Below are 22,538 nucleotides of genomic sequence, written 5' to 3' on the forward strand. Positions count from 1 at the left end.
ATATATATATATATACACACACACACAGAGAGAGAGAGAGAGAGAAAGAGAGAGAGAGAGACAGGACGAGGGAGTATTTTCTCTCTCTTTACTACGAAACAAGGCTCGCCTGTAAACAGCAAAGAAGCGCTTGTGGTGAAATGTTCTATCTTGTATGAAAACCCATATCACAGTGGTAAACCTTTCACAACAGCTTTTCATGCTAATAAAAACACGCCAGACTGCACATTGTTTTTATTTTAAATGATAAATTGTTAGATAAAAGCATAATGCTTCATTCTGAAGTTAAAGAGCTCTCATAATGAAAAAGAATAATGTAGTTCTCCATGAAGCAAAGCAAAATAAAGCACAGGAAGAACTGCATAGGTCATATGTATATATATATATATATATCTATATATATCTATATATCTATATCTCTCTATATATATCTATCTATCTATATCTATCTATATCTATCTATCTACATATATAGATAGATATAGACAGATATAGATAGATATAGATATATAGTATATATAGTATCTTTTTTACATATTCATAGGCACCCAAACGCAATGCACAATAGTTGTTTTCTTGATTTTAATATCTTTGGTGCCAACTCAAAACTTTGCATAAAAACTGTCTTTTTTTGAAGTTGTACAGATAGCATGTGTTGCACACCACAACCCCCAAGGTGAGCACTGAAGATACTGCAGTGTTAACTATTTACAAATACTGCCCTCTTCTGGTTAAGACAGGTAATCTAAATTCTCTGAGACACATGGTGAGAGTTAAGAGCCTCACTGCTGTTAAGTTCACAGTGAGCAGTTTTGGGGATAATGCATCGTAAAATGTACATTATCAGATTGAGTTGCCACAAAACAAAAATCCCCCACATAGAGAATGAACTGCAATAACAAGGCCCCACAAGGCACAAGCGTTCTGGAAATCTCTCAGTACTGAGGTTCCTCTGAGACTCTGCAGTGCAAAGCATTTACAGACAGAAAGTTGACAATAATACACCCTTAGATAGTTCACAGTAGCTTATAGTGATCTGTGACAGCACACCTCCATTTATCTATATCAATCTCTGCACTCTGCCACCTGTCTAAATGTTAGTTGATTAGAATAAAATGCTGCGGTTAAGCAGAATCATTGATATTAATCTTTTTCGAACAGTGACACGCCATATTGCACTGATGATGGTGTCGAGAGACACGTTTCCTTTGATCTTGAATGAAAATACAGAGATATGTTGACAAATTAAATTAATCTGAGTTATCTTCTATGATATGTATAGTTTTGATATAGTATATTTGCTGTGGATTTCTGAGGGTAATTGCTATAAAAAAAAGGCCCCATACAATTAGCACATAAGCCTGAAGAGCACGCTTATGCGGTCAGTCATGTTTTTGTGAAATGAAGCGCAGTTTTAACCCTTGGGTAATGCCAAGTCCTTGATGAGACATTCACGAATGAGGCTTGATTGTTGTAATGGAGTTTTAGCAAGTCATCTGGCTGAAATGCTTTCATAATCATATTAAGTTAAGCATGACGGGACGGCAAAATCCCAGATGGCAACGGTACAGTTATTTCTGTATTTATTTATAAAGTTATTTCTGTACTGCATCACCAGTATTGCCACGACCAGGGGCAGTGGGGTGACAGAGTTACTGGGTGATGGTGGGGATGCTGCGGGACCTCTTCATGATGAGACGCACCTCCACGTCAGGGAGGCTGTCCTGCTTCGTCTGGGCGCAGCCCTCGTCTGCTGCAGCCATGTGCAGGTCGAAGCGCAGAGACACCGACTTCTTACGCAGCTTGGGATTCCCTTTGAAGAACGAACCCTCCCACTGTTTAATCACCTTGTCAATCTTTTCTGTCCTGGTAGACAGTAGAAGACATAAGACAAAAAGTCAGCATTAATGATAACCTATAGTATTCAAGTGGAAAAATTAATTCAATGAATAAGTAGAAGGCTTCAGGCCTGAACTAGCTGGAACATCTTATTACAATAGAACACACCAAAACTTTCCTGTAAAGCACCAGATACATTAAAATATCATTGTTTCTGAACCAAAAGTATGTGGCATATTAACATTTAGACTTATAGCCAATGTGGCAGAGTCTGTATCTGTATGTATTGTTTGCTTTGTTTGTGTTGTTAGCCACCAAAACTACTTGGTTGAGGTTAGGAAAAGGTTCATCGTCATGGTTAAGGCTCTCACTTGACACATGACTTGAACCTCACTTTGCAAAAGCAAAGTCCTTTTGACTGTGCCAGCCTTAACCCCACCTGCCTCCCAAAGCATTGTTTTTTGCTTGCTTTATACTATGTCACGAAATTTGAAAACATGATGTTTCAATGTATCCTTGGTTTGCAGAAATGTAAAATGCCTTAATTTTTCCCTGGTGACTAAGCTTGTTCTGAAAGCATTTTTTTTAATGACACCAAGGATGCCAAGGCACACAAAAATCTAAAACAAGCATATGCTGAATAATTTTTATCTACAGGCTGATGAACTGTATATATGGAATTAAGATGAGGCATGGTCTGCTTTAGTAAATGGGACGAACTGCTTACAGCGCATCTCACAGCTTACGTGAGCACTGAGGCCCTCCCAAAAACACACACCAACTATTTTCACACACCTAAATAACAGCGGTCTGGCATAATTATCCTCATGTGTGAAGGAAAGTTCAGAGAACGACAATTGAAAACAGGCCACTCAGACGCCTGATGACTTGTAGCTGAAAGCATTTAAGCCATGCCCTCTGGGCTGCCGGGTGTCTGTGTTGATGTGCATGCGTGTGTGGTTGCATGGATGATTGGACATGTACATATGTGTGTATGTGTGCACAACTTTGTGCATGTGTTATATGGGTTACAACACCTGATGATGCGTACAATGAATTCCACCCATGTCTGATCCAACAGTGACAAGCGCCACACCCTGAAGCACGGCGCCTGTCATTGTACAGGTAGACAGGTATTTCCACATCAAACACAAGCCATTAAAAGGCTGCTCCCAAAGCAAAAAAATTCCCATGCAGCACCATGATGAATTACTCATGGGAAATTATGCAGCCAAATAAGCGCTTCATGCCTTGCAACTTGTTGAACATGCAAAGGTAAATCCTTTGAAAGCTTGTACATCTTGTCTGTTGGACGAGACATCACCAGGGTGGGACTTGGCATTTCCATCTAATTGTCTATGCCGTCACGATGTTATGAGTCAATTAAAAGCCACTCAGCTAAAGACTGTGTAATTGTTAAGGGTTCTGGCTTTAGGACATGTAATACCAGCTTGCTCATCCCGGTCGCCCTGGAAAATATCACGCTGAAATCATATTGAAATAAGAGGTTACAGGGTTCCCACTCTTTTAAGAAAATAAGTTCTAGGATTTTTCAAGTACATATTCAATGACTTATGTTTATGTTCACTGTTGCTCACTGAAAGAGATCTTAGTATGGTTCAAAATGGACCAAGTGAGCAATTCTTAAGCTACACATTGTCAACACATTGTTTGAGAGTTGTTTGAACATGTTGTTCAAGTGTAACAAACTTTACAAATTAACAATGTGTTGACAATGTGCAATCAACATGCTCTTTACAAACAAATGCTATCAAAGTGTCAGGTTTGCATGTTTTTGAGCTGTTGGGCCTTCCATACACATGTGACTCCAGTACGCCAACACACCATAGCTGGGTATGAATGAGCAGTGAAATGGGGCATCAGCAGCTGAAAATGGGAAATGTGAGATGAACAAGAGATTTGAACGCGTAACCTCAGCCAAGCTTTATAAGTTCCTTGGATTTCACAAATAATTTCAAGACGTTTTATCAGTTTTTGTATTTTCCAGGTGTCTTCCGTGATTAGAAAAGTAGTCCACAAATTGCCAGGTTTACATCTACATCGAATAAGGAACACAAAAAAGGATATATTCCCACTTTCCTCTAATGTGGTATATCCATTGAGATCGTTTCTGAGTGATTTGGCAAGGTTTCCAGTACATCAGAGCTGAATCTGTTTTTGTGTTTGTCTGCAGTCAAAATAATTTACATTTGAAAAATTCAGTAGCAGCAGCTTTTTCCAAAAACAATGACACAGATAATGCACAGCATCAAATGGTTTTGTTGGTAACAATTTCCTGTTGAAGAACACCACCAAACTGTATCTGTTGGCCCACAAGGTGTATGAATTTGAGGTGGATAGATGCATTTTCCTGCTGTTCGTTGGCGGGAGATAGTTTCCAACAAAACTCTTCACTCCCTGGGGCTGTGGATTATGCAGGGTATCTGTGTCATTGTTTTTGGAAAAAGCTGAAACTGCTGAATTTTTCACGTTAATTTTTAATGGGTATCCGTTCCACAAACGGATACCCACCCAGCCTCATTGTACTGGAGTGCCAGGAGATGAGGTGGATCATGGCAGATTGGAAACATCACCAAATCACACCGAAATTATTGGGATGGATTGACTGCACTGCAAGGGTTAAGTTGGAAAATATATCTATGTCTGTTTTTTGGGAGAATAACGTCTTTGGCATATCAAAGTAAGTTGAAAAAGTATTTATTTGTGCAATATAGTGCATCTGAAAGTGACTCTCAAGCGAAAATGCATTCATGACAGACTTAAGCAGAGGTGCTGACACTGGGCCAGTAGAGGGTGAAGGGATCGATACGTACTCGATGGTGCCGTGACCCTCGGCACTCTCCCGCACCACGTGGCCCTGAAGAATCTCCTGAGTCTTCACAGTGGAAATCTGCAACTCTTTATCCTGTTCAGGCTCTGAACGAAGACATCAGCAAGAAATCAGAACAGGACATGACTGGATTATACTGTGTGTGCTGGGACTGTGTGTATGTGTGTGTGTGTGTGTGTGTGTGTGTGTCTTACCTGTTAGTATTACAAGGCTTTGCTGTCTGTGCAGAATGGAGTTCTTCTTCAGCCCATTTTCTGCCGGGTGGAGTGGAGGTATTTCTGGCAGGGGCTCAGACTTGGGTTCGTCGGGGGTCAGCGCAGGGTCACTGAAGCCGTTCTCCAGCCCGTTCTCCTTGGGTTCCACCACAGAACTCCTCCAGGGCCGCAGACTCATCAGCTGCCCATTACGGCTCATGTACCTGCAGGCACAGGGACACAGCACAGAGTGAGTATAGATGAAAGGAACGTAAATTGCACGTGTGTATATATGAATGGGTGTGTTCTGTATCATTCCATGAAACTCCTATATGTTAGGTCTTGTGTGCATTCCTGATGGATGAACCTCTAGCACCACAAACCTTTGGAGGACAAATCCATTTAAGCTGTATTATAGTACAGTAAAAGTAACAGAGTTCAAATCAAAAAGAGATCAAATACAGTTAGTTTGATTATCTATCTAATCAATGAACCACACTGCCAGTGTAATCTTTATGACAAAACTTAATTTTAAATTCTGGTGGAGATTCCTAGGATTCCAAAGATACCAAACATGTCCTGCTGAATTACAGGGAAATGTGTAAAAAATGATGCACAAGACATGTAGATATGTTTTATTTTATGTGATGGTGTTGCTATAAAACAATGACATGATGGTTTTTGAAAATTTCACCTTTTGTTATACAATATGGGGAAAAAAAGTCTACCTTTGAAACATTTAAGTGGAAACATTGGGGCCAATCAGAGTTTAAGGGATTAATCATGACTAAAATCGGGCCTTAACCAAATGGCTTTAGTTGATCTAAATTATGAAGGGAAAATAAGCCCTTAAATGGTTAACAATGGTAGAGTGCCTCAATATAATGGAAGTCATTTCCTTCTTCTCTTTATTTTTACTTTTTAAATTTAATTTAATATCTTGACAATGGAGACATTTTCGCTTAGTTTTCACAACCTGAAGACCAACCATGGTTGAAACATGTTGCCTCACTTTTGTGGCTCGACTTCTCAATACAACCTTTTGTGCCTATGGTATTTTATTTATGTTGAGGATATGCCATGCTTGAAAAAAATATGATTTTGTGTGAGCTAATACTTCAGCAAAGAGGACTATCGTGTGAACCACTGAATACAAATCCCAAATATCACATCCTGTCTTGTATTTACATCAAAAGCATCAGTCAAAGTCAAACTGTGGATATAAATCCCCTACTTAGGAGAGAGGAACAAAGCCGCAGCCAGAGTTGGGACTAGACGCAGACAGGATGTTTTGTAACATTAACAAAAGAGTCATAAAACCAAATTGCCTTCCTCAAACTATAAAATCACAATCATACGGCTGATGCAGCAAAGTGTTCAATTGAAAAGAGGGTTGATGTGAGCAGTCTGTCTGCGGTTCAGAACCCCTGTGAAGATAATTGAATGGTGTACCAGGGGAACGGAATATTCCCCAATAAAACAGCTTGATGCTGACGGGAAGTCAATTTACGGAACAGACAGATGGATCAAAACGGATGGATCTGGAACACCTGGATGTTGATCTGCTCACTTATTGTCAGATTCCGTTAAACTGTATGATTAAGGACAATGCTTCAGGTTTAGGCTGTGAATGAAGAATGGAAGAATGGCAGTGCTTTGGTAATTGTTGAGACAAGACAAGCATCCAGGACCTTTGCCAACAGCACCTTTATTTATTTATGGCTGTTATATGCAAATTTTCTGGAGAATTTCCAGCAGTTGTTCAACCATAATATTTTGACTGGGCGTTCACCACAACCTGAATGAGTACCAACTCGCAATTATTGTGGATTTTCATTTTCTATTCAGATAAGATCCCCATAATCCATAACAAAATGGCAGGCTTTGGCCATCTCTCTTAGTAGAAGACAGAGTGTCAAGAGATAAATTTAGCTGTTTTGACAACGATATAAAGGTAACAATTGTGAAATCTAGGTCTTAATTCTGTGATCCTTTCAGTGCTGTTTGTGTATGTCTTTCTACTAAAGAACAAGAGGTTTCTTAGTTCAGTGAGAGTGTGTGATTTCAGAGATTGTGTGCATGACAAAAACTGGTTGTTATTATGATCACTGTGATAATGTGGGACCCACATCAGAGAGTTATTCTAGCAAAATCACTTTTCAAAGTGCTTCAGGGTCTGTTGGCAGAACAAGAGTACACACACTTGTGCAAGCTAATACACGCATGCACAATTTGATACCTAAAACCAGCCAACTTTCCCAACTAATAGCTAAAGTTGAGCTTTCTATACAGGATGGCAGTGGCACTGAAACCACAGCATTCCAGCTCATGTCCCTCACCTGCCCTCTTCACGCTCCAGCAGCCGTCGGTAGGTGGTGATCTCTCGCTCCAGCCTCATCTTGGTGTTGAGCAGCTGGCTGTGGCGCTGCCGCTGGGTGGCCAGTCCGCCCCTCACCTGCTCCAGCTCGCTCTCCAGCCCAGCGATCACCTGGGACAGGTCATGCAGCTGGCTGGAGTACATCTGCTGGGTGTTCTGCAGGGAGCTCTCCAGGCCTTTCTCCTGCATGGGAGACAGAAGAATCGTCTTATACACCCCCTAACATGTTGAACTTTCCATGCTTCCATGATCTCCAATGTATTGATGATTATTGTATTTATTGTTTTATTTTTATCGTTTCAACTGCTTTTGTTGCATATTATACCAGTTGTTGCAAAAGTAGCATTATTATAATAATGAAAAACAAAGGTGTGCTGTTTTAGTAACTTTTTAGTAATTTTAACAAAATAATTCCATGCACTGTTAGATTTCTGAACAGACTTGTGAAAGTGTTAAAATTATTTCCCATCATGCATTTTCTCTACAACACACCTTATTGCACAGTTGTTGTCTGCATTGGTTAAATGGATACAAAAACATTGCATGTACCTACTTTTGAAACACTTTGTATATTCAATTTACCTGCTTATATTCCTGTATAAATTTATTTTCCCCTGATTCATCCTATTATTTGCTGCCTCAACAACCTAATTTTTCCCACAGGGATCATAAAGCTTCATATCGTCTTGTTTTGCCTGCCTTGGCATATTTGTCATGGCCATACACAGTGGAAATAGGTGGTTATTGTTGCATCATTGCATGATTTTAAGCATTCTTAAAGGTGCAGTATGCAAAATTGGAACATGTAAGACAAAGAGGATACAGCTAAAAAGAAGAGATGTACCTCAGGTCAAAATGAACAAGGCGATGTCCTCCAAGAGTTAGCTGCTGCCCATAGTATACCTCATTTAAGAAGGTAAGACATGATATCACATGTGCTGCTCAGACCAATAATCTGAGAGGTATGCGTGTGATAATCAATAATCTGATCCACACACTGACACCAGGTGGTACTGGTGTCAGTGTGCGTATCAGCTTGGGTAAACAGACACTCTTGCAGACATCCTAGCTGGCATGTTGGCAAACAGCATCAGGCATCAACACAGAGCTGTACTGCCTGAGTACACATAAGGCGTTATCTGTTTCCCACGCTCTGTCCACCTGCCTCACAGGGTATTGTTGTAAGTAATGTTATAACTAGATTATCCTTTTTCCAACTTATCCAGACTGAGAAAAGATGTTCGATAGCATTTTCACCTCTGTACGTCCAGTGGTTCAGGTCCTGTGGGTAGCATTTCATGTTAGCTTAGCATAAAGACTTGAAGTCTATGGGAGTCATTAGCCTATTTCTGTCAAAGTGAAAAAAAACAAACCTTAAAGCAACTCTGAAGCGATCCTGATTACACAATGTATTATGTGTAGTTGAAATATACGTCTTGAAATTAAAAAAAAAAATAAAACAAATGAGAGTAATTTAAGTTAATCTGTGATGGATCTACCTATACCTTCAGAGATGCACGGATCACCAGTTCCGACATCTCCGAAAAGAGTATCTAACATCATGGGTAATTTGGAATAGGAATATTTTGTCCAAAACGTTTGAGTATTCATTTAACTGATCTTTTTTTTTTTTTTTGGGCATTCTGCTTTATAGGATAGGTACAGAGGAGAGAGACAGGAAAGATGGGACAGGGAAAGGGGATGACATGCAACAAAGGGCCCTGGGTGGAATCGAAGACAAGCCGCAACAGGATGTGGTACATGCTCTACACGTTGCCCCCTTAAGCGATCATTTTTACTAAAACAATATATTTAATCTATTGCTTGCCAGGAGACATAATCAGCTAGTAGGTGAAGAGTGATGGTGGCAGTGATGATGTGTGATGTGTGTGTGTGTGCGGTTGTTCTTACCAAGGCATATAGGGTCTCGATTTCCACCTGTAGGGAGTGCCACTGTTTCCGGGCCTCGGCCAGCTCAGCCCGTGCCTCCCTCAAGGCAGCACCGCCGAGGCTCACCTGCGCCCACGCTGCCTCCTCCTGGGTGGGGAAGGACGATTGGTTGTTAAGAGGACCACCTCTTCACCCCTTCTCACCCAAAACACACCCGCACCTGCACAAACAGGCACAGGCTACACACCTTGTGGGTAAATGTTCCCACCCTTCTGGCACACAGTCTGCCTCGGAGGCCAACCGGCTACAGGTGGTACTGGTGTCAGTGTGTGGATCGGTTTGGGTAAACAGACACTCTTGCAGACATCCTAGCTGGCATGTTGGCACACAGCATCAGGCATCGACACACAGCTGCACTGCCTGAGTCGACATAAGGCGTTATGCGTTTCCCACCCTCTGCCACCTCCACACACACACACTTCAGACGCAGTGAAGCAGTGAAGCAGCCTCAATACCGTTATGACAACACCTTGTCAGCATAACAAAAGATGATGACTCAAGTTATGTAAGTTAGTCTCTGTTTACTCTGCTCTGGCCGATTTGCCGATGCTGCAGATGATTTTCTGTAACTAGCAGGCGAATTGTGTGATAAACACATTAAGACCATATGTGCCTTGGGTCAGTGCTGAACTACCAATAGAAACAAGATGCCTGTTCTCGCTTCATGCTCTGATGAAAGCTTTGCTTAGCCGAAATGCGTCAGCATGTCTTTCATGTGGCTGGATATGATTCTGTAAACATGGAATAGAAATCAGGCAGTTGAAGACATGAGGTTTTGTTTTTTGGAGTGCAGTCTTTTCTACAACTTCTGGAATGTCCTGCTTTGGGCTGATGACCCAAGTGAGGTTTCAGTGAAATGCACTTGCCCAACATTTGACTATCTCAGGTGATGTTTCAGACACCCAAGTCTCATATTGACAAAACGTAGAGGAAAGATGACGCTTTGCATTGTCTTCCAGTTTTTGAACAACACACCGTTTGACCTATAAAAGGTCAGAGCCTTTAACTAAGGCATGATATCTCTGATATACTGATTGGCCTGATGGATATGCTATAACAATAGGTAAAAAATTATAGGTAAAAAATAAACTTTGTAACTGCTACATCATTGATTTGACTTAGATTAAACTTGTAAGAATGATACATCCTGTTACTGACTCACATCTTTCATGGCTATCATTAAATTTGCTTGTTTTTTAACATGTCAATAGCTAACATAGCACTGAGAGCTTTAGTAAACATGTACTCTGTTTTACTTACCCATTTCTCAACCAAAGTTTCCATCATGAAGCAATACCAGAAATTGTGCTGAATGATTTAAGGTTGAAAAGGGTATTAATGTCATCAAAAATAGTTATGGGTGTTGTGTGGTTTTGGTGCTTGCATCAGGTTTTTCACTGCAGGCTTGTGGAAAACACTTCACAGTTATGGGACAGACACAGGGTTGCCTTCCAGCATTGTCACCTCATAAAATAAACAATGCAACTCCTCCTCCCAGTGAGCACACATTCTCTGCATGTAATAGTATAATAACGTATTATACACCTGAGGATATCTTAATATGCCCAGTGTAACACACCTCTGTGGAAGAAACCCATGAAATCCTAAATTTAAATACCAGCCATGCTAATTATGCATGCTGTGCATTTAAGATTTTGACTGTAAACTGTACAGTAATGGAACCGAGAGCTCCTGCTTTCAATTTCATGATGTAAACAACGGAACGTCATAAAGCCTGCTCTGATTTAATACTGTGGTGGCTTGCAGTCCTTGGCTAATGTACTTTATTGTTGCTGTCAGGTCAAAGTCATTGAGCTGTGACACAGGAACACTGGGAGAATAAGAAGCCCCGGAAGACTGCATTTTCCCCAAAATAACAAAAACAGGCAGTTTGGGTTGGAACAAAAAGCCAAAAAAGCTCATATTTCAAAATCATTGCCTTCAGCACGTATTAGTTTATGGCTCATAAATATTTGATGAAGATAAAGGATCATGAGCCAATAATATAGTAAACACTGAACGCGCTCGTAAATAGCTGAAGAGACTGAGGGACCAATAAGGCATACACAAAAACACACATGCACACAAGCATGTGGGAAGTCACACACACAAACACATACACACACACATACACACAAACAGAACGGGAGAAAGAGGCATAGCAAGTCCTGAGCCTAAGGCCTTACATCACAGCCAGCAAAATACTCTGCTAGTCTTTAAACTCCAGCCAAATATACATCACTTTGCTTTGCCTGTGGGAATGCTTAGTGAGGGGCTTGAGGGTGTGTCTGCTTGGCTCTGGGCCAGAACAGCATGAAAGGGGGATAAAAAAAGAAAAGGGATGTGTGAAGATGGAGGAGGGGGAAGAAGAGCGAAGACACTGCGTACCTCTGATGCTGCTGATGCTGCTCCGGCTCCGGATCGGCCGGGCCTGGCCAGGCCTGGGACTGGATTTGAGACGGCGCCCGGGCCGAGACGTCCCTCGCCTGGGCCTGGAAGTCTGCTCTGGTCGCACTGCGCTCTGATTCGTTCGAGGAGCTGGGTGAGCTCCATCCCTGTGCCATCCTCCTCCTCCCCTGCTGCTGTGGCCGTCACTGACAGAGCATCACAGAAGTCGGCCTGCTGCCGCTGCAGAGCCGAGGCTGCCTGCAAACAGCCAACCAGAGAGGGAGAGCGAGAGAGAGAGAGAGAGAGAGAGAGAGAGGGAGAGAGAGGGAGAGAGATAGAGAGGGAGAGAGAGAGAGAGAGGTAGAGAGAGAGAGAGAGAAAGGTAGAGAGACAGAGAGAGAGAGAGAAGGGGGGCGGAGGGAGAGAGTGGGAGGGAGTGGGAGGTAGAGAGAGAGAAAGAGAGAGAACGAGAGGAAGGGAGGGAAAAAGAGGGAGGGAGAGAGTGTGATAGATTGTGAGTGTGAACAAAAGAAACAAGACAGTGGGAGATGAGAGGATGCGAAAGATATTTAGTGAAAATAATAGCATATGCCAGAGAGTGAAAAGGTTTATGATTGCCAAGGAGAAAAAGGAGAGCAAGAGAGAAAGGGACAGAGAGAGAGAGAGAGAGAGAGAAAGAGAGAGAGAGAGAGAGAGAGAGAGAGAGAGAGAGTATACAGTGGTACACGGAGAGAGGCAGCACACGCAATGCAGAAGACTAGCAGAGTCAGTTACTGAGCCAATAAATGTATCTGCATGTGTGTGTGTATGTGTGTGTGTGAACATGGGAGACAACCACTGGATCATGTTAAAGCTGAAAAATGGGATGGATGGGAAGTATTAGTATTAACGACTTCTATGCAGTCCATATGGCAGACGGATGAATAGAAATAAAATGAATTAAACAATATATAAATCTAATATGGTCAAAGACAAAATTGTTAAAAATCCAGTAAATTTAAAAAAAATGAAATAAAATAAACATAATAATTTCATAGAAAGATGTACTTAGTATTATCAACCTCAGATGTATCCATACATATAATACAAATACAGAAAATATGTAAATTTTTATTCACCAAAAAAACAAAAACAAAAACACTATCTATCTGGGGCCTAGAACAAACTTGCTTGTGTACATTTTGCAATGATGATGAGGAATCGATCTTGCATTTGCTGTGTTGCTCTATTTTGGGATATCTAAAAGTGGATACAGAACTACAATAATAAAAAAAAAATCCTATCTATTTGCAAACTAATCTCAAGAGATATTAGTAATATTGTAAGCCTGTTTGGCAAAGCCTGCATAATAAAGTGGAAAATATACAGACAGCTGAACATATCGGATTTCAATGCCTGTCTTAGAAGATGCTGGATGATAGAAATACTAACATCTAAAAGAACATGACAAACCTTGAAATTCCTAAAGGAGTGGCAGCATCTAAGCCTTTGGGAAGGATGGGAATAGTAGAATAAACAAAACAAAATGTCTCTCTCCTGGCCTCTCAGGTATATCATCATTTGAATGTGTGTATTATCACATATTACATTATCTGTGTGGATGTCTGTGGTGCGTGCATGTATTGTGTATGTGTATATGTTAATAGTACTTGTTTGGGGGGAATTAGATAAGTTCTTTAGGTCCTGACATGTCAGTCTCATAGTGTGTTTAGACTGCAGCCTGGGGGAGGTTTGGCCATATAGTGTGACACCCAATGTGTATGCACTATTTATGTTGTATGTAGTAGGTTTTACTTGTTTCAGTAAAGATTCAAAAATAGTATTAGTCAGCAAGCAAAAGAAGAGGAAAGGGGTGGCATTGAAAAGGAGGTGATGAGAGGAATCAGAGGATACTGTGAAAGTTACAAGCCAGGGTCAGGCAGGGAGGCCAGAGAGAACAGCGGTAAGCATTCTCTGCACTAATGGGCTAATAAGGAGGAGGTGACTGCTCTCTCTCTCTCTCTCTCTCTCTCTCTCTTTCTTTCTCTCCCTCTCTTTCTCTCTCGTTAGTAAACACAGACACACTGGCAAATCCTGTCTCACATTTATCTTCCTTTTACAAAGTGCAGACGTAGACACACACACTCTTTGTCACAAACACACACACGCACGCGCGCGCACACACATACACACACACCTATTTTATAGATAGGGACTGTAACTGAAAACTGAGAACTCAATACATTGCTAATAAGAATGGTAATGCTTCTGCTGCTAATGAAAATAGTCACAGCATTAATAATAATAAGCACTACATTTAGCATTATTATTAACATTACTGCGCCTACTATTTATTTATTGACTTGTCTGTTTTGTTTGTTCTCCCATCAAGATGCATTTTGCTTGCCAGGCTGTCTGTCTGTAATTTTGATTGGCTTTGTGTAAATGCTGAAATGAAATACGCTGGTTTTGTTCTCAACTGATCTGCCTGCTAAAACGACAGTTGAACAAAAGTTTAAAAAAGAAAAAAAAATCTTAAACAGTCAAAACAAAAAAAAAATTGAAAGCAGATGCACAGACAAAGAAAGAAAGATAGAAAAGCAGATAGATAGACAGATAGAGAGCTAAGCAGAAAGGCAGACAGCTTATGGCGGAGATAACAAAACACAGTGACAGACAGGAAAACCAAGTTGCTGTGACAGGCATGTACAGTGTAATTGGTGACCTCAAATTCCTGGTGCAGCTCCTGCAGCTGTGTCATGGAGCGCTGAAGGTCTGCCTCCAGCTCCACGCTGTTGTGCTCTGCCCGCCTCTTGGACTCCCTCAGCAGCGCCACCTGTTGCTCCAGACGCTTGGTGTGCCGCTCCTCCACTTCACATCTGCACCAGGAACAGACAGGATCAATTATTCAACTCCATTCAGCCTTTATTAGTGACTAATTACCTATAACCTACAGTGACCGCCATGGTATGACTGGAATGTGGCTCCACAACAGAGCTAATGCTGGCATGACCAAAAGAGTCACACACCCTGTATTTACTGAAACAATTTATTTAAATCAAGCACAAAGGACTGGAGTCAAGTGGAGGGTTTGCATTATTGAAATTTTAAAATATTTAATCTTAACAAACACCCTGTGCTAGCCGAGTTGATGGGGATTCTGACAATCATAGAGTTTTTTTTCTCAATGGGTGGCAGTAGACAAGTGAGCAACAGAAATGTGCACAACTGCGTAAATGGACAAAAGCATTGGGCCACCTACCCATTACACCTGCAGGAGGTTTGATGACCTCCCATTCTAAATCCATAGTCATTAATGTGGAGTCGCCCCCCCTGCTTTGCAGTTAGAACAGCTTCCACTCTTCTGGGAAGGCTTTCTACAAGATTTTGGAGTCTGTTTGTGGGAATTTTTGCCCGTTCATCCAGAAGAGCATGCGAGAGGTCAGACACTGATGTTGGACCAGAGGGCCTGGCTCAATCTCTGTTGTAGTTCATCCCAAAGGTGTTGGATGGGGTTGAGGTCAGGGCTCTGCCCAGTCAAGTTCTTCCACACCAAACTCAGCCAGCCATGTCTTTATGGAGCTGCTTTGTGCTCTGGGGCACAGTCATACTGGAACAGAGAAGGGCCTTCCCCAAACTGTTCCCACAAAGTTGGAAGCAGAGAATTGTCCAAAATGTCCTGGTGAGCTGAAGTATCAAGATTTTCCTTCACTGGCTCTAAGGGGCCGAGGCCAAAACCAGAAAATCAAGCCCATAGCGTTATCCCTCCTCCACCAAACTTTACAGTCGGCCACCGCTCCATCCAACACTTGGCGTTGTCCTTGGTGATGTAAGACTTGCATGCGGCTGCTCGGCCATGGGAACCCATGCCATGAAGCTCCCGGCACACAGTTTTTGTGCTGATGTTAAGGAGGTTTGGAGCTCTGCAGTTATTGAGTCAGCAGAGCGTTGGCCACTTTTACGCACTATGTGCCTCAGCACTTGCTGACCCCGCTCTGTAACTTTACGTGGTCTGCCACCTGGTGGCTGAGTCGCTGTGGTTCCTAAATGCTTCCACTTTGCAATAATCCCACTTCCAGCTGATGGTGGAATATCTAGGAGGGAAGAAACTTCACCAGCTGACTTGTTACTGCGGTGGCATCCTATTACATGACTATTACAGCAGCACGCTGGAAATCAGTGAGCTCTTTAGAAAAAGCCATTCGTTCACAAATGTTTGTAAAGGCAGACTGCATGGCTAGTTGCTGGATTTTATACACCTGCGGCCACGGGACTGAATGAAACACCTGAATTCAGTGATTAAGAGGTGAGGCCCTGTGCTTTTGTCCATATAGTATATGTTCTCAAGCAGTAAAAGATACATATATGTACTGTTTTCTCTAAATGTTTCCTCTAAATAAGGTACAATATCAGGAGAAAGCGTTTGTCAGGCCAAATACAATAAATCAGTCGATAAATGAATGAATAAATAAATAAATATATAAACAGATACCTGAATAAATAGATAAATTAGGTGAAATATTATTTTAGGGTCGATTTTAACTTCCAGGCTGTAGCTGAGTAGCTAGATTTGTTGATATGAAAAATAGGTAAAACAGTTATCCAGTCAATATTGTTGTTATAATATAGGAAGAACACTGGTCTCTATTAGGTACAAACCGCAAGGGTGCAAATAAATACCCAATGTCAAGGCTGCAAAAGTTAAATCTTAGAGGATACTGCCCCACTGACAAGCCGTTGTACCCCTGAAGGTACAATTCTGTGCTTTATTTTCTGAGAGTGTAGGTGCAGTCCAGAGATACATAGCCAGAGAGTCCACAGTCTCACAGACGGATGCAGCCAGTCAGCTGGGCCATCAGGTGGCTCTAAAAATAGAACAGGTGTATTTATTTTAAGGTGCAGGGTGTTGCCTGTGCCCTTCAGGGGTTAATGGGCCTCTGTGGCTGCAGAAAGGGAGGGGGATGGACGGGTGGTGAGGGTTGGTGTCGCTCCACATCAATACATAAGGGAAAGTGCTGACGTGGCACAAAGCCCGGCCTGGATTTGTATGCAGGTTGGCCCACAGGAGCAGGAACTGGCCTGAGTTAGATAACAGATGACTGACTGAGCATTGCTGCAGGGGGAAAACAGGAAGTCTTTGATTGCTTTTTAACTGCTATGACTATACTGTAGTGTTCTTATTGGCTACTAATGATAATCCCTTTAATTGGCTGGTGGCTTGAACCTGAGTCTATATGACAAGAACTATTTGGGGTACCTCATACTATAGCAATGTGAAATTATGAAAAAAGTCAACCCCATGTGTTATTTTTCTCAGCCCATGTTACCACGCAATTAAGTATCATTTTCTTTTTGTGGCTGACGATGATGAAGAGCATGAGTGAGAACAATCAGATGTGTGTGTTGCTGTTGTGTGGGACCTGATTTCATACCTGGCTCCTAATCAAAGGAAGGGGGTGGGGTGCTGCTGGGAGGGAGGGGTTGCTGCTAGTCCTGGAGCTTTTCGAGTTTTCAGGAAAGGCAGAACCAAACATCACTGACCTGGCCTGAATGGCAGCAGCTTTGGACTTCATGTTGTCTGACTGCAATGCCAGCTGGGCATTCTCCATCAGTAGTTTACCAACCTGGCACAAAACACACGAGACACAGGAGAAATGCAACAACAGCATGCTTACATCAAGCATTTAATTTCGCAGCTGCCTGATTATGTGTTTAATTTATTTTTACTCCCTGTGATGCCAGATAACAGAAAATGTTGATTGGTGTGGTTGGGTTGGGTTGAGCTCAGGCATTTGGGCGAGGCGCTTTCAAAACAAGAAGTTTCACTCTTTGTTTGTTGTCTGATATTGAGCGTTTCCATGGGCAATAAGTGAAAACATTCCTTATTTATTCCCCACAATGAATGTGTCTTTTGCTGATATTCGTATACAGTAGATAATAAAGCAATGTATGCTTTTGAGTTTGGATGAATATCATTATCCTTGTATTATATCATCGAGCTTGCTACACCTAGACACTGCCCTTTCATTTAGCATCATTAAAACCACAGCTATGGAAATTATGGAATAAATTACATGATTAACAGTTTCGCACCGTGTTCAAACTTTGTATGATGAAGCATCTCTCTGGTCTGCATTTTCATTTCATTTCTTTTTTCTTTTCAATCTCTTCTTTTTCCTCCATGATGTCAGTCTTTTCTTGCACAGTCAACATGGATGCATGTACAGTTGTAGATAACCTCTTTGATCCTGACCCTTTACACGTTTTAACATATTTTTGCTCTAAAACTTGATTTTGCTTGATTTGCACTTGTGTATGCTGTTTTCTTCATTTTATATGATCATTATGTTCGCCAAGAGGCCATTGCATCAACATATTGATCGCTTTAGATCTGCTGAAGTCACAAGGTGCCTGCAGGATTTTCACTGGCTCCTTGCTGAACTGTGTATGCCTGACAGGTGTGTAGTAATGACCTTTACTGCCCAGCTTATGTAAGATCACTCATGACAGCTGGTGGCAATGGACATAAAATACCAATGCTTGCAGTATCAAATCATTTTAAAAAATCTTAACTAGTACTAATAAAATAACTAATAGTAGTAAAAATCAAAATCACTCATTCGTACTGTTTGCAAAGCCCATGTTATGAGCCAGCTTTGAGGCAGTTCTTGAAAATTTTGCATCAGTAGAGATTCTGCATATTTAGAACTATTTCTTCAAAGGGGCGATTTTTAAGTATTCATATCACATACAATATTGCAGTATATTTTTGCTTCCTATATATTATGTATGAAATATATATAATAGTTTATTGGGAGAGACCTCTTATGTCAATAGTGATTGTATATCTCTTTTCATCCACCTAGTATATCTGAAAACATTAACAAGACCTAAAGGTAGTGTTAAACAATATTCACTAATATTAGCTCATTAGGTTCAGGGGATGGTATTGAAATTCAGGATTCAGGAGGATTACTACTATTAAATCTATTTTGGGGAACTGAAGAGCCAAAATTAGGGATGACTGGAGAGCCAACCCGGATTGTACTTTGAAAAGATGACATTTAAAAGTGAGGTAATTATAGTATTATACCAATGAGCTCAACCTAGTTTGCATGAATTTTAAAAAATGACGAAAGCTTTTAGAAATAGATGTAATGCTATAATATGAGGCATTTGCAGATTACAAGATTTACATTTGCGTGTAAATGTAAGTGTAATATTATTCAATACAAAAACTTATTGTTTGTAGCCCATCCACAAGCCATCTCTGGATGTCAGAGCCCTGTGGGTGGTAATGTAAGTGTTGCATGCATAACCCAGGCAACTTGTAAAATGTTTGACAGGTGAGGGGCCTCAGGGAATTATCTATTAACAATAGTAATGACTAAGTTGTGTTGATGCTTTTGCTCAAAATTCAAGCGAACCAAACACTTCATCCCATTTTAATTTCTCACTAGTTAGGACAAGACATTTTCCCAGTGTGAAATGCTGGCTCCTCTCTCTGTAATTCAACAAATAAAAATGAAAAAACACCCTTATTTGCCCCTGCTTCCTTAGAAATCCAGCACAGAAAGAGACGCACCCATGTTGAAGCAAGGCCAAAACTAACATGGAATATTCCAGAACTGTTATCACCCAAACACTCTGACAAGATCATTGTAATTACATTTCATTACATTCATTATTGGCTGTTATTTTTCATCTAGTCTACAGTTCTCTCTCTCTTTTTTTGTTGTTTTTGAGTCAATACCCTGACATTGTTGCAAAGAAGGATCCTGCTGAGTGTCCTGCTGTTTGACAGCTTAACATTAACTTAATACTACGAAACATCACAATAAACAGTTCTTCTGCAGAACAATATATATCTTATAGAGGGACATGACTGCATTTTGTGCATCAGTGACCAACAAAAACCTGTTTGATCTTATGTCTGTCACTTGACAGGTAAATTATGAGAACCTTAGCTGAGCTGAGAATGAAAGGGGGGGACACGGGTACAGTAGATAAGCAGTGAAGCACTATAGAGCAATTATAATTACTGTCTGTCAACACTGCTTGGACTAGGTGTCAGATCAATGGCTTCGGTGCATTCAGTTTATGTTGATGCTGACACAGCAACAATTCAGGGAGTAATTGAAAGACCTCAAGTCGGCGAGATCACAGCTGCAGCCGAGTTAATGGCCTACAAAGAGGTATGGCCTTTAAGGTAGTAAAGAGGCCTGCCTTCATAATGCGTGTAACAGCCTGCATTCTTGCTTTGTCTTGCAGTGTTGGCTCCAGTCCATACATAATGACACATACCAACTTCTAATCCTTTGTAGGAGGTTTGCCTAATATGGAGTCACCTCTCCCCTAATGGATTTACAAATTCATTTGAATGTCTTAACTTTAAATGATATTTGGATACACAGCTGGTAAATTTAAGTAGTGTAAAATAAGCTTTTTGGGTTTTCAGTCCTAATTTATTCTGGTGTTTTTAATCCAGCATTGCACTACTTGAACCAAACATCAGTTTTTCATAAGCGTTTCATAAGCCCAACAGGTGGGAGAATTTTCCCAACCCAGACAAACATTCAGCTGAGATGAAATCATGGAACTATCAAAACTGATTTTATGAGGATTTTGCATGAGCAATGTAACATGTACAGCCTCAAAATACATGCCATCTAAAACTTAGCTGCCACAAACTGTCAGCCCTTGCATCAAAGGATCTGACAACAACAAGAGAGTGAGAAGTATCTTCAATCTATTTAGTCACCATGTAAACATAGCCAGCACTGGGCTGGTGGTATTTCAGCAGGGGCCTCAATGCTGACATCTAGGAGTGGCTCCGGTACTTAATAGTATTCACATGATGAGTCATGCATTTGTCACCGACACTAGTGTGCGTCTGCTTTTTGATTGTCGCCACTGCTGTTTGATTATAACCACCTGCTTTTGTTCCCGGCCAAGTAAAATGGCCTTGAGCTGATGCAACAGAATATTAAGAGCACAAGACTGAATGGAGATAACAATACTATGTCAGCTGCACCAGTATTATGCTTTTCACATGGCCAAAATCCCTTTGACAAACTGAAGTGTTATTTTCCAAAATGCTTTTAAATCGTCTTTAATAATTGATGTGCAATACATGCAATTTCCATAAAGGACCCAAAGGATCACCTGATCAAAAGACAATAGAGGAAACTTTCACCTGGTTGCGGAGCTCCCTCACAGTTTGTTCCTGCCGGGACCAGTCCCGGGAATGTGAGGTGCTCCTAATACCCCAGTTGGCTATCTGATCCTCCAGACGCTGGTTGGCCTCCTGCAGCCTGTGCACCTGCTCCAGAAACCCCTTCAAGCGGGCATTCAGACCCCACATAGTTTGACGGGTGTCCTCCATCAAGTCCATGGAAACCTGAGAGGAAGGTGAACACCCGTCCATTTACATATACAAATAACGAGGCAGTGACGCTGTCATTCTTGAAAGCAACACACGTTGTGGTATCCAAACTGGCTAAAACACACAGGTGGCAATGCAGCTGAAAAACCTGTGTCTTTCCTGCACGGCCGAGTCACATGAAATAACACCTTTCCCAGGCAGGAAGTCCCACTAATATGAGCCACAAGATCACAGTCCGACAGGCGTATACTGCGTAAATGTTTACCCAGTGGTATTTACCTGAGGAAGCGTGGCCTTCCCTGCAAAAATCTGGCACAGTGTGTGGCTAAGGGTAGTGGAGAAGCAGCAAAACTCCCACAATCCAACCTCTGGTCACAGCAGGCCGATCCACCACTCCCTGCAGACAGAGCTTAGCCACATTCCTCTATGCTGGGTTGGTCAACACTTTCCCTTTCCCACTGGGTCCCAGGTCACTGGCAGACCCTTGAGACAGATCAGACAGAGGAGATAGGCTAGGGTTTGACTGTCGCTCTCACTATATGTGTCAGTCAGTGCCGCAGGGGTCGGCATGACAGGGGTATCCCCCACCCACATCAGCAGCCTCTGGCAGAGGGGAGACCAGTGGGGTAAGCACTGGACACAGCGCTTACATCACCAGCTCTCTGAGGCCCTTTGTACTCTCTGATCCAGGATTACTGAGCTGCTTTCAAACAAGCTGTGGAGGGAATGTTCAGGGGCACACACGACAGGAGGTGTGTGTGTGTGTGTGTGTGTGTGTGTGTGTGTGTGTGTGTGTGTGTGTGTGTGTGTGTGTGTGTGAGTGTGTATATGTGTGTGAGCAGTGCTCTAATCAGTGGCTATAAATGCTATAATTCATGTGGAATCAATGGCTCTGTACACTGGCAATTTCTAACCAATAAACATTACTCTCTGTGCAGAGTTACCCATTGCCCAATGACTTCGTTGGACTGGTTGAGAAAATAACTGAGTGTCTGTGTCTGGCTGTCTGGAGCAAAGGCATCATCTGTAAAATGTTCTAGTGTCTTGAATATTCTTGTTGCTGTGCATGCGTGCAATGCCTGATTACCTAGCATGGGTTTTACTGCCTATTGTTTAAGCAGCTGTGAATTAGGGCTTCCATACCATTCAGAATTTTCCATAAGTGCCTTCTTTTATCATTTCATCTCGCATAGCAGACAAAAAGGCATCAGTGCCAAAATCAAAAACAAACTAAACAGGTAGAGTGTTATGATAAGATGTGTGTGTAGTTATGCTAGGGCGTGACAAAGATGGCAATGAATGTTTAAGGATAAACGGAGCCATAAATTACTTGAAACAATCCTGTCATTAGCTTCATCTCTGTTCTGACTTTCCATATAGTTTTGCCCAGAGCTTTCTTTTTAAACAAGAAACTTCTAGGAAACAGGCTGGAGAGTTGCTTGTTGCATGACTTCCTAGGTAAATATCTAAAAGACTAGGATCTAGGGATTATCAGTTCAGACTACCATGCTTGCATTTAGATCGGTTACAATCCTTGTACAAATATTGGGCGCCTCATTCTTTTTCTAAGGAAAC

At 41.5% G+C, this 22,538-nt stretch overlaps 1 protein-coding gene across 1 annotated transcript; it reads right to left on the reverse strand.

Moving 5' to 3' along the window:
* Positions 1–118: 118 nt before the first annotated feature.
* On the reverse strand, positions 119–21,483 carry krt222 (keratin 222). Its single transcript, XM_030051576.1, has 10 exons — positions 21,243–21,483; positions 20,775–20,978; positions 17,120–17,202; positions 14,304–14,457; positions 11,600–11,857; positions 9,173–9,298; positions 7,224–7,444; positions 4,885–5,108; positions 4,674–4,776; positions 119–1,866 (listed from the first exon to the last, which is right to left on the reverse strand). The coding sequence occupies exons 2-10, from the start codon at positions 20,970–20,972 to the stop codon at positions 1,653–1,655; spliced, it is 1,581 nt and encodes a 526-aa protein (XP_029907436.1). The 5' UTR covers positions 20,973–20,978; positions 21,243–21,483; the 3' UTR covers positions 119–1,652.
* Positions 21,484–22,538: the final 1,055 nt, after the last annotated feature.

This window comes from Myripristis murdjan, chromosome 1, assembly GCF_902150065.1.
Source record: "Myripristis murdjan chromosome 1, fMyrMur1.1, whole genome shotgun sequence".
Taxonomy (NCBI): Eukaryota; Metazoa; Chordata; class Actinopteri; order Holocentriformes; family Holocentridae; genus Myripristis; species Myripristis murdjan.

Excerpts from the sequence above, each read along its gene's own strand:
- krt222 (XM_030051576.1), bottom strand. The coding sequence starts at position 20,972 with ATGGACTTGATGGAGGACACCCGTCAAACTATGTGGGGTCTGAATGCC. Across the intron at positions 11,858-14,303 it reads AGCTGCACCAGGAATTTGAG|GCAGCCTCGGCTCTGCAGCG; the intron begins GTCACCAATTAC and ends GGCTGTTTGCAG. Across the intron at positions 7,445-9,172 it reads TCGAGACCCTATATGCCTTG|GAGAAAGGCCTGGAGAGCTC; the intron begins GTAAGAACAACC and ends TCTCCCATGCAG.